General features: G+C 39.4%; 1 protein-coding gene across 1 annotated transcript in view; it reads right to left on the bottom strand.

Annotated features, from left to right (window-relative positions):
• Nucleotides 1-206: 206 nt before the first annotated feature.
• LOC137396436 (cubilin-like) overlaps nt 207-12,967 on the bottom strand; it is a 54,055-nt gene continuing 41,294 nt past the window's right edge. Inside the window, exons 15-22 of the mRNA XM_068082717.1 lie at nt 11,213-11,366; nt 10,296-10,432; nt 9,384-9,536; nt 8,957-9,091; nt 7,694-7,874; nt 6,190-6,353; nt 2,112-2,222; nt 207-702 (exon numbers count right to left, since the gene is read on the bottom strand). Coding sequence (XP_067938818.1) covers nt 506-702; nt 2,112-2,222; nt 6,190-6,353; nt 7,694-7,874; nt 8,957-9,091; nt 9,384-9,536; nt 10,296-10,432; nt 11,213-11,366 — 1,232 coding nt within the window. The 3' untranslated portion in view covers nt 207-505. The remainder of the gene's footprint in view (nt 703-2,111; nt 2,223-6,189; nt 6,354-7,693; nt 7,875-8,956; nt 9,092-9,383; nt 9,537-10,295; nt 10,433-11,212; nt 11,367-12,967) is intronic.

The following is a 12,967-nucleotide window of genomic DNA, read 5'->3' on the forward strand; positions in this document are numbered from 1 at the left end:
ACTAGTAATAGGCTCTGCATACCGGTATTACGTATGCTTATTACTATAGCATACGTAGTTTTTGTTTCGAGTTACTTGCGGGTAGCACTTACTACCTCTGTCTTCTGAATGGTTAACAGTTTTGCAACGAGACCGAAATTCATTTCCTTCCAATTCATTGCCTTCCGTTGGCTCTCCTGAAGTCCTATAATCTATAACCCTCAACATTACACTTCTAATATATATATTAGCAAAATGTTACACGGCTTTGTACACAAGGAAATGCATCATGGGAGGAACGAGAAAGCATGTAATATAAAAACAAACAATAATTGTGCTTAGAGTTCAATAAAGAATAAAAGTGTTGAAAGTGGTACGGATCAAAGTATTATTAACTGAGCTTGCATAACGGTAGTATAGGCATAATTCTGTTGCTTATTTAATATATCGTTTAGCATGGAATACGCGTCGGTGAGGCGCAAAGAATAGCGACATAGCGAGCAGCAGGCACGCTGTGATTGTCCTCTTATGTCGAAACAGGAGTAAGGAGATCATTGAGCTGAGAATAACCACGACCTCGTCGTCTCATAATCACAAGGATGCAGACAACACCGAGTACTCCACCCAGAATGATGCCAGCAAGGATGCAGAGAATGACAACCCACCATTTCGCTACGTCTTTGGTTACGGCAGGAATGGGAGTGGTAGTCGGTATGAAACATCCTACAAGAGACATAGACTATCTATTAAAACATCCTACAAGGAACACAGGCTATAAAACACATAGAATATCTTATTAACTTCCTTGTTGACACGCTATGATTCTATGAGTATTGCGCTTATTTCGAATGATCTGCAACAAACATCCAAAAACAAACAGGAAATATTTAGTCTCATTGTGGAAAATGTCAGCAAACTATCTCCGCTAGATTAAAGCCTTAGTTGAGTTAAATGACAGACATCAAATGACAGGTGCGTTTAGTGAGTCAAGATTTTTAACTAATAGCGCTATCTTGTGATCGTTTCTACCAGGGTTGGCTCGGTTTAAACTGAGTGGTTTAAACCAGCCGAAAAAACCGGTTTCTATGGTTTTTTCGGTTTTTCATTACTTTTTGTGAAAAACAAAATATTTAAGCTCCTAGTGGTTCATGTGCGATAGAAATGCAATTATATGTAATTATCAGCTGTGGAAGTTTATTTAGGTCACAGTAGTAAATTGATGGCAGAGCTCAAGTTGAAACTACATGACATCCTAGCACAACAATGAATTAGTGAATTTAATTTTCAATTGCTTTTATCAAGTGATATAATGACCTCTTTAATGATGAAATATAAAAATTATGTGAAAAATACTAATCCAATCATCATCTCTAATAACGAATGAATACTTTCTCAAGTCTGGCTAGTGAGAAAGGATTAGGCCTACTTATAATTAGAAATTAAAACAATAAAATCCTTTTGGGCAAAAGCTTTAAGTTTGCAAACTAATATTTCATTTATTGGGCACAAGCCAAAGTAGTTGGATTGTTAGAATTCAGTTTATCAAGTTTTTTGTATTTTGAAAAGTTAAAGTTGTGCCTCAAATTTCCAACACGCCTAGCAACCATGAGCCCATTTGGCAGTTTTTCACTCGAACTGCAAAAGGCAAAGGTTTTAAGGCAAAATGTAATAGGTGTGCTGTAGTAACGCGAGGGCACGCATATAGGTTTAAAGCTCACGTAGCAAAATGTCAAGCTGAAAACACCAACTTAGACAGTGATGCAAGTATTCAGGTGATAGAAGTTGAGTCATCTGCCACTGCTCCAAACACTAGCAATGCATCTGCATTATGCTCTGCTCTACACTACTACATGACTAATCACTTGGATTAAAATTCCTACTTATACATAAAGCTGTATGTAAAATATTCACTTTATGTGATAAGACTTCTGCTCTGTATTTCATTGATCTTGTTTGATTAAAATTAAAGACTCATTCCGAAATATCCATGTTTTCTCTCTTTTTTCCCTTAACAGCTCCCACAGTACCATCTTTAACAGATGATTCCGCATATGTATGTACAATAGTCAATCATGCAGCTATAGTAAGTGATGTTAATTAGACTTAAAACTGCGGATGAGTAAACAGCCTACCAAGTTCATCTTTTCCATCTCGGCATTGGTAAATGTGATCACACTTCCAGCTGGCTGGCATGCATACAGACTGGTTAGTCAAAAGCTGGCACTGGAAGGAGTTGTCACACACTGGAAAAGACGTACATGTATATGGCATTGTGGGTAAAAAAAACAGTTATTGTGAAGGCCAAGGAGCATAGACTGAGTGTAGACTGAGTACTAACAAGACTAACGACTGCATTCACGAACTATGAATATCGAGCTATGTAACTGGAGGTCAACAGGGGAACGAGACGAAATTATTCCTTGAAAACTCTAAGGAACAATAACTAGCTGAAAATGAGCTCACACAAGCTCGTATAGTAAACAGTTAATCCAAAAAATGGGAAAATTTTCACATGTAGTAGCTTATACACAATTTTAATGAGTTTGCTACCTATACAGTATAGTTTTTTATTGGCAGTAGTCATCATCAGAACAATGATGTCAAAAGAAAAATGAGAGAACAGAAAACAGGAATTATTGAGTAAGACGTGTTAAATGTGGAGTTTCCATCAGGTTATTTATTGCATGAATGTATTGAAAGATATAAGGTAAGGCGACTCCCTAGCTCGACTGTTTATTTCATACTGATGAGTCATAACGCTCGGACCACCTTTAACCCTTTGGCTGGGAAATGGCCAAAATGCCGTTTATCGGTTGCGTGGGGAGACGACATTTATGTCGCTTTGAAAAACGTTTATAAAGCTGCGCCTAGTAACATTAAACAAAGGATATAAACGCTAGTAAAATTTAAATATCATCAACAAGATATTAGTCGATGAATTACAATATGAAACGATTATCTGAGAGGCGTTGCCTTGTGCTAAAAGCTAAAGAAATCCCGACTCTTTTGAAAAAATGGAAGTTGGAAAAACCAGTCAACATCGGCTCGACGTTCAAAACGATAAAATAAAAATTTATTTGATCCTGCGATCGTTAGTGATCGTTTGTCTGATCAGTATGAAAATAATTCAGATGATGGAAGTGATGTAAACTCTCAAGACTGTGAATATACAGAGAAAAGTGATTGTTATGGTAGCTCGCATGGCTACCCTGTAGCGTTGGACTCTACAGAAAGGAATGCTTCTAAGCATTTCATACATGGACAATTGTACATAGTCATGGACTTTTTGTAGTAGCAAATATGTGAATGAACGCTTATGTACAAAAAAATTTTGTTAATAGAAATAAATTTCAGTTTGAGCTATTGAATTTTCAGCAAGAAATTACACGATTTTTGGGTGTTTTTGCGAGGCTTTAACCCAGCCAACGGGTTAACATTGTTGCAAGGTCACACACACTTAGAGCAAATACAACAAGTTGAACAAACGTGTTTTAAAAGTTGATAATCTATTAGTATTGGGAAGGAGTCAGGATGGTGAGTTGAAGGCTGTGGTAACAAAAAGTTCATAAACTGAAACATACGATAGTGGATGCAGTATGTTCGGCGTCATAGAATAAAAATGATGTTTGCCATAATTTTGTAACTTTTGTAATGAGGTTTGGTAAGGAATTAACAATCAATTCCGATATACAATGTCTTACAATAGTGACACAAATGGCTGATAGCAGTAAACAGCGACACATACAGTGAAACCTATGAAAAACAGGTAACTATGAAGATTTAGCAAGATAACGAACCACCCACAGTTACATTGCTACTATTGTATGTCTTCTATAGTGTCTGAAACAAGGTTTTAAAAGATATTTGGCCAGTGAAGTTGGTGGCTACTATAGCAATAACGATGGCAATCGATGTTAGTCATCGACCAGCTCTACTATCAATATGCAAGCTTACAGAATGGCTGTAAACTATGACACGAGGAAATTATAACTGATTAAATGAGAGGGTCATCTGCAACAGAGTCACTTTAGCAGCGCGTTTAGTCAATCACCCCTAGTTCTGGATGCTATACCACACCACGAACACTAAAGCATAATTTATTAATTGCGAGCCATAAAAATATTGAGAGTGACATAAAAGCTGAAACAACGCATCCTTCGTGATGTAATTTTATCGTTGTCGGCCATCTTTATAGACAATTTTATCGTTAAAACACGAAGCTTTTGCAATAAATGTTTGAAACCGATGCTTTTGTTTGCAATTTTTTTATTATAGTATCGAAACAACACCAAAAAGTACTATAAAATAAAAATGACTGTTTTCTACAAATATGGCGGCTTATTCATGAATGAACGCATGTGCAAACGGCTTGATGTCGTAAAAAAAACACGATGGATTGCTACCTATACCCCGCTAACATAACGTGTTATTATATTTCAGTTAACTACAGCTCTGTGTAGACTTATATATTATCATATGTACTTTTAGTTCAACTAAATCACGATATAAGGCATTATATCAATAGATAACACATGCAGTTAACCCTGTAAGGATAAGATTCTCTGTTTATAAGCGCGTATGACTTTGAGACCCAATTTTAGCCTGACTAAAAACAGTACATGTGGACGTCACTCAGTGACACTCAACTGTTATAATAAAGTTGCTCTAACAAATGCACATCTTCGCTACTCATTTCACATTTCTTATTCTCTTTTTTAACTTTGCTGCGATGATACACAACAAATAACTTTAATTTTGCTATAAGCTCCTGCAAACACGAGTTTAATATTCAAACTTCTAACTAAAGTGTCTCGTGTTGTTTAAAAATTACGCTGACAACGGTTGCTACTAGCAACATAGATCTTGGTAGCTCCTTGTAGATATATTTCAACTCTAAAATTAGATTGTTTGAAAATAGAACTGTTTATTGTTTATAATGAAACAAAACTATGTTTACAGAGTGTTGATGGTGTTACCGATTGGCTATCGCAACAGAACAGATGTCTCAAAATAGAACACGGGGATATAACAATTTGACCAACTCTTCGACATGTTTCTGAGTGAACCAGCATTGAGCCACATCTACTATATTAAAAGTATTATTATTATATATTACATACTTATATATTTTATATTACACGCTTGAGTCCAAGTAGCCTTACTTCCAGGAGAAATATTTAAATTTTGAACAGGACTGTCTATGTGCCTGAGATTAAATTATTTGTCAATAGTATTTGTGGTTGTAACTTCTCTAGCCGACATCCCATTTAGCTTTTACTCCAAGCTGTGATCTGCGGTTTGAAGGACAAGCCACAGATCTGCCAGAAGGGCAAGTCTCATATTTGCTCGAAGAAAAAGCCTCAAACTTGCCAGATGGAACAGTGTCAGACCTGCTAGGACAAGCCGCAGACCTGCTAGGACAAGCCTCAGACCTGCTAGGACAAGCCTCAGACCTGCTAGGACAAGCCTCAGACCTGCTAGGACAAGCCTCAGACCTGCTAGGACAAGCCTCAGACCTGCTAGGACAAGCCTCAGACCTGCTAGGACAAGCCTCAGACCTGCTAGGACAAGCCTCAGACCTGCTAGGACAAGCCTCAGACCTGCTAGGACAAGCCTCAGACCTGCTAGGACAAGCCTCAGACCTGCTAGGACAAGCCTCAGACCTGCTAGGACAAGCCTCAGACCTGCTAGGACAAGCCTCAGACCTGCTAGGACAAGCCTCAGACCTGCTAGGACAAGCCTCAGACCTGCTAGGACAAGCCTCAGACCTGCTAGGACAAGCCTCAGACCTGCTAGGACAAGCCTCAGACCTGCTAGGACAAGCCTCAGACCTGCTAGGACAAGCCTCAGACCTGCTAGGACAAGCATCAGACCTGCTAGGACAAGCCTCAGACCTGCTAGGACAAGCCTCAGACCTGCTAGGACAAGCCTCAGACCTGCTAGGACAAGCATCAGACCTGCTAGGACAAGCCTCAGACCTGCTAGGACAAGCCTCAGACCTGCTAGGACAAGCCTCAGACCTGACTATGCTAGACACTGGCTTGCAGTATTCTCCCTAATAACAGCTCAATACACCAGTTACCATGACACCTACTAAGGGAGAGTATAAAGCTGTCTACAGTTAAAACTCTACAACTGAATTGCTGCCAAAAAAGTTGGGAATGATGAAAATAGACTTTGAGCTTGTCTCAATTCAATATGGCTTATCACCTTGCACGAAAGCAGTAAGATTGAAAGGGGAGCCTGGAAGCTTGCTAGCTGAGTCGTTGTATCGATAACTGACATAGAGGCGGTTGCCCTTGGTGACAACAGCTTGGCTTGAGTTGAGAGCTATGAGAGGGGAGTCGAAACGGGGCCCATCCCTCAGTTCCAGCCTATAATATACAACCCATTGAATTATTTTCTCAACTGAAGAAAATTCTAGAAAATATTTAACTGCATCCACCTATCCAAACGATGGTCTCGAATAAGCATGCAGACTGTCTTTACTGAATATCTGAAAATGAAAGGAGAGTGACACGAGAAACAGGTTTGGAGTAATTCAAAGATTTACACAGTAGCCTAGGGGCCCTTTACAGCATAGCCTTACAACATAGCTCCCTTACACAATAACCTAGGGCTCCCTTACAACATAGCCTAGGGCTCCCCAACACAATAGGCTAAGGCCCTTTACACAATAGCCTAGGGCTCCCTTACACAATAGCCTGGGTCCCCTTACACAATAGCCTAGGGCTCCCTTACATAATAGTCTAGGGTCCCTTACACCATAGCCTAGGACCCCTTACACAATAACATATGGTGTAAAGATAGCCTATGGTGATATTACTCGAGTGATATTAACAGGTGATATTACTCGAGCAATATTAACAGGTGGTATAACTCAAGTGACATTAACAGGTGATAGTAACAGGTGGTATCACTCAAGTGATATTGCTTTACCTTAATTTCAAGTCTATGACTGCTATCATCGGAGGTAAAAAGGCAACCCAATTTTTAACAGCTAATATAAAAAATCGTTAATTATATATTCATGCAAATGTATTTTTGACAGATTGCTTGAAACTTGCATCTGTACAAAAGCCGGTGAATCCACTTCGGAACTCTGTAAATACTGAGTTATCTGTTCAACTTTATAATTGCTAACTCACCCTCAGAGTAAAAAACTGCCTAAAATATAGGCAAGCAAAATCTATTAGAAGTTGTCATGCCTTCCTGTGGCATGGCATTCCCCATCTATGGGGAATCTTACAACTGCTCGATGTTTCCATTAGTTGGATTATACTAGAGTCTCATATCATATCTGTTCTACTGAGGTACACATTGGAGAAAATATGACAAGTACGACACTGCGTTTATCATGTAGGTTCAACTCCGTACGCACAAACTTTGTCAATTTAAATCAATTCATAGATTACTAGGCTGGTCTAACATGGTTTAGCAATCACAGGAAATCATGACACTAAAGCCATACTAGATGGTTGTACAAGAGTGTACGACATTGCTAGCGTAAACCACGTCACAAAAATAAAGCCTTCGAATAATGCTTTGCGAACTTTGCTATGACTATCAGCATGAAAAAAACTTATATGACTTTCATATAGTCAACTAGCAACCATAGAATTACTCATACATAACTAGAACTGTGGTGTGTGGTTTGTCACAAGAAATGCTAAAAGACTACACCAAAGGAGGAAGCCATAATATGCCAACATACGTAGTGCCAGCGGCTGGTGTGAAGAAGACCCTGGCACCGATGCTCTGCAGAAGACCTGCGCTGTCGTTGGTAGGAACAGAGAAAACCCAAGATGCTACGTAGCTTACGTTGAGCTTGGCAGGAAATTTAGGTGTGCGGAGGAGCTGGGAAGGGCCTAACAGGCCAGACATGTAGCCACTATCTGTATAAACAAAAATAATAGATTACTACAAACATGCCGAGCGCAATAAGTCAAAAGAATTAGAGCTATAAGCTAAAGAGAGGTAAATTTTATACTATCATTCTGTAACCATTTAGTACGCTGCATTTTAACAAGACAACTTTGAGCAGAACCTCTCATAATTGCCAAGTTACCATACAGTGATAGTGTGACGACAGCTGGGTGCGCCATAAGCCCGGGTGGGCCATAAGCCCGGGCATAAGTGTCAAGGCAGAATGTCATAAGCCATAAGTGTCAAGGCAGAATGTCATAAGCCATAAGTGTCAAGGCAGAATGTCATAAGCCATAAGTGTCAAGGCAGAATCATGTTTTCATAAAGAGCCATAGTTCATGTGTAATCGTGTTTTGAGGTCTTATGTAGTCTAACGATGTCTACGGCAATGGTGAGACGCTACTAGGAGTCAAGGTGAGTGATGTCTATCGCAATGGCGTTAAAGCTATCAGATTAACGGTATAGGATTCACGGTTTTATTGGCTTCTAGGTGCTATTGGCATATAAGCTATATGGCAACTCACAGATGGGCTTATTCTACAATGTTGTAACCAGGTATGTACCTGCGAGTTACTTAACAATAGTAGAGCGATGATTGAGTGACGCCTTATGTCAAGGTTGTATATTTGAAAGGTCTACATATGAATCAAAAGGAAAACAAGACCTATGCGCATGGCCAAGAGAGCTGCAGTTGGTTGCTCAAAACGTTTCCACGGCACAAAGATGGCGCATCTCACGAGTGTTTCGCTTCTAAACAGCGATTCTGAATCATGACATAATGAGAGTAACACGGCTGTTTCTATGATGGCATTGCACCTCTATATAGGAGGTGTGTCGCTAGGCTATGTATGCAAACTTAATTGTCAACAAGTGGCAGATTTTGAAGCGCACATATAAAGGTTAATTTTGTAGAGAGATTATTATTGGATAAGCACAAGGTACATTAAAGACTGACGTATCTTGATATGGAGGAAAATTGTTTAGGTGAAATATTTATTTATGGCAGCTACTTGCGAATACAGCAAATAATTATTAGGGCAGCACTACGAACCCAGATGCGTGTAGCGAATCTTCACCCCAGCCTGGTAACATTGGTTGTTGGCCATAAGTGAGATATTCACTAGTTGAGACTGATTGGAAGTAGTGCTGTTGAGGATAAGATCAGCGGGTGCTCTCTTCATCGGCCCTGTAACGGAGAGAATGACCTAAGGCTATATACATGTACACACCAAAGCTTCACATGTCTATCACATGGTTATGAAGGCGAGTATATTGTTTTGTTTTTATCAACTCTACGGATGAACTAAAAGAAAAACTTCCTCTGTTCATAATTAAAAAGAGTGTGAATTAAAAAAATGAGCATGATGTAACAAATGCATTAGACAAAATAATATAAATAAGATATACGTCAAATCCATCATACGATCAACAATTTATAAATACAGATGACACGCAGACATGGTCCTAAGTCTACTAACCGGTATACACAACAGGTTTGGACTTGTCCTTCTTTATGGCCACAACCAAGGTAGAACCATTGCAGAGATTGAATAGGGAATCAAAGCTAAACTGGAGAGCTTGCAGGGGAGGTAAAACTATGAACCAGGTGTTGTTGGTAAGTGCTGGCATACCTGATAATCACAACATGTCTGTATACTTGAGACAGACACAACATGTTTTGCATACTGTCTTGTGCACACAGCGAGAATATGCAGCTATACTATTCTACTCACTTCATATGTTAATTACAGAGCTTTCACACGCATACGATAGGCTGTGACATTCTGCAAAATTGTCTTCTCGCACTAATTGTAAAGATATGGACTTGGCTGCCTATGCCCAACCCTATAGAACCAGTTCTCGATGTCCAACCCTATAGCCTCAGCGCCCTCTACTCAATTCTACAACCACAGCTCTCTCTACCCAACCCTATAGCCTCAGCTCCCTATGCCCAACCCTACAACCTCAATTCTCTATGCTCAACCCTAGACCATAGACCTACTCCTCAAAAAATCTCCTCTGCATTATCAGGCCATTTTTCTTTACTGAAATCTGCAATTTATTTTCAGCAAACCCGGCTGATGATAAGGATATACAGTTGACACAATATTTACTTTCATAGGACAACTAAACAAAGTGAAAACATAAAATGAACACAAAGTAACATAATATATAACTATATATGATAAATGCAGAGTACAAACCACTGCAAGCCTAGTTACACCTCACCAAGTGATTCTATCACCAACAAAAACCCGGGGTTATTGTGGTTTAATAGTGTGAACAGCACTCGATACATTTTTCCACAACCTCTCTAATCTCTGACTTATCTGCTGTGCTACCGACAACACTAGTGAATATAAATCTACAATGAGTTTGTCTGTCCCTACCATTAGGGTATCCGGGAGAGGTGATAACTCCTGTTGACTCAAACAGGCCTTGTGTAGAGTTCTTGAGGGTATATGATGCAGCGAATGACAGGCCAGGGATTCCTTCCAGCACTTTGGAAACTACTCTCACTGAGAGCCTACAACGGGCAGAAAATTCAACTTAGCATTCGACGTCCAGTTGACATTTACGACGTTTCCATACAACAATAGCGCAGTGACACACCCCCATGTGATACTGCTATGCCGTCACAGAAACAGTCATGCCACCCTCAACAGTGACAACTAACACCCGTGCAATGCGCCATCTTTGTGCCATAGAAACGGGCTTAATGGCTAATGACGTTGCTCTCGTTTTAAACACAAATTAAAATCAACACGTAGTCTCTGCCTCCTGGAAGGTCTGCGTCATTTGTGCTGAGGTTCTCCCCACGGAATGAATACATGAGCGGCAGAGTATTTTGTCGTATCGTAGCTTGGTGCAGTAGCGACGGCAGCTGCTGATTAACTAGCATAATGTGCATAACGAATAACGTCATACAAGTAGTAGTCTTTTCTTCTGATAATCTCCATTTTGTTTTGTCCTTGACCTTTTGAAGATAAAACCTTGACATGAGGCGCCGCACAACCATCTTTCAACTATAGCACCTTTTGGAAACATGACATGGTTGTCAGCCCAGCGTAACGCTTCGCCACAGGCGCACCCAGGTTTCACCACTCTATCACTGTATGGACACTTCGTGATTAGCTATCGACCGCCTCCAAGTTCATGAGGCTAAATTAGAACTCAAATAGTATTCATGAACAACTGTTGGATATCACAATCATATTTTCATCGCATAAAATGACGAACATAGCCACTACTGGTCTAGCTTATCCACGTTGAATATGGTTATTGACAAAAATAGATTATATCCTACCTGAGACCTGCAGCCCGAGGAACTCTGACAATATATGGAAGAGGGGTGCTTAGAGAAACCCTTGTGTATGATGTATTCATCAGACTCGCTATAGATACCGATACATTAGCCGGCGAATTAGAGAAGGACAAGCGACCAATGGTGAGCTCAATGACTGCAAAGCAAAAAGGTATTTCAGATGCAACCGAAAGATTAAGCTGTAAACACTCTTATACTCCTTCATACTTTTTAACCAGTTATCAAGTAACCATAACAATAACATCAGGTAACCATAACAACCAGGTAACCATAACAATAACATCAGGTAACCATAACAACCAGGTAACCATAACAATAACATCAGGTAACCATAACAACCAGGTAACCATAACAACAACATCAGGTAACCATAACAATAACATCAGGTAACCGTAACAAGCAAGCATTCTTTTTTGCAGGTCATATGCAATGTTTATTGATCAGGTCTGTGCCGGACAAATTAATAATTATTTTTTCACAAGTCTAAATTATAAACTTTGATGTGATCACCGGCCAAGGAAAAATAACTCTCTTCGTCTGATATTCTAAAGCAAGCCTTTTTATTTTGTATTTTCCCACATTGATTAACAGCTTTCAATAAAAGATAGACCACAAAATGGGAGGAACTATAGGAGTGGCAGGCTAAAAGTAGGGATGAACATTGCAAAAAATAATGCTAAAATGTTTAAAAAAATAATTTGAACAATTAAACTTGCCAATTCCACAGAAATATTTAAAAACCCGCAACTTGACCTTTGCTGTTCTAGAATATTATAACAATTGTTCAATTGTACTGATATATAACTCTGCTTGTAACGTAAAACAATCCACATGGTTGTCACTGAATACACGCATTCATCTGCCTAACAACACGAGTTAATCCACATCACACCCACCATAAACAGATTTGTCTGCACATGACAGGCAACACAATTGTCTGTGCAAGGTAGACAAACCGGCTTTCACAAGAAATTCATAAGACTGAGAACCAAAGAATATATCCAATAAATATCTAAGGGTGGATCACATAAGAAAGGCTTAATCAGAGCCGAAGTCTTTGAACAGATTTAAATACTAACAAAATGATTTCTGTGGAAGCGAAATGGCAAAAAGTAAATAATGGCCCAGGCTTGAAGTATGGTGAAATATTGTGAGCTTGTTGAGGAATTAATCATTTGCATAAAAGAAGCCAGATAGTAGGGTTCTCTCCCAGATGGGGAGGATGGGTGGAATACCGTGCTACTATTTTTAGAAAAAGCTTACGCTCTCTGAAATAACTGTCTCATGCATTCATGACAACTCCAGCAAATGCTAAATGATTTGGTGTGATTTTATGGAGCAGGCTCATCAGGGATCAAATAAAGACAATCTTGCCCCTTACCACTTGATGCCTGAAATAACCACTTGTACTGAAACTAGTTAACCAAGAGTACATAGCATGTGGTCTCATAGCATGTAGTCTTATAGCATGTGGTCTTATAGCATGTGGTCTCATAGCATGTGGTCTCATAGCATGTAGTCTTATAGCATGTGGTCTTATAGCATGTGGTCTCATAGCATGTGGTCTCACAGCATGTAGTCTTATAGCATGTGGTCTTATTGCATGTGGTCTCATAGCATGTAGTATCATGCCAGCTCTTTCTGATGGGCGACAACTGACAAGATAGAAAACAATCAACAGGCTATAATGGCCTCCAAGTTAAATATTTAGAGTTGCCCCGATTTAAATATCGGAAT

This window comes from Watersipora subatra, chromosome 5 (assembly GCF_963576615.1).
Source record: "Watersipora subatra chromosome 5, tzWatSuba1.1, whole genome shotgun sequence".
NCBI classification, from domain to species: domain Eukaryota; kingdom Metazoa; phylum Bryozoa; class Gymnolaemata; order Cheilostomatida; family Watersiporidae; genus Watersipora; species Watersipora subatra.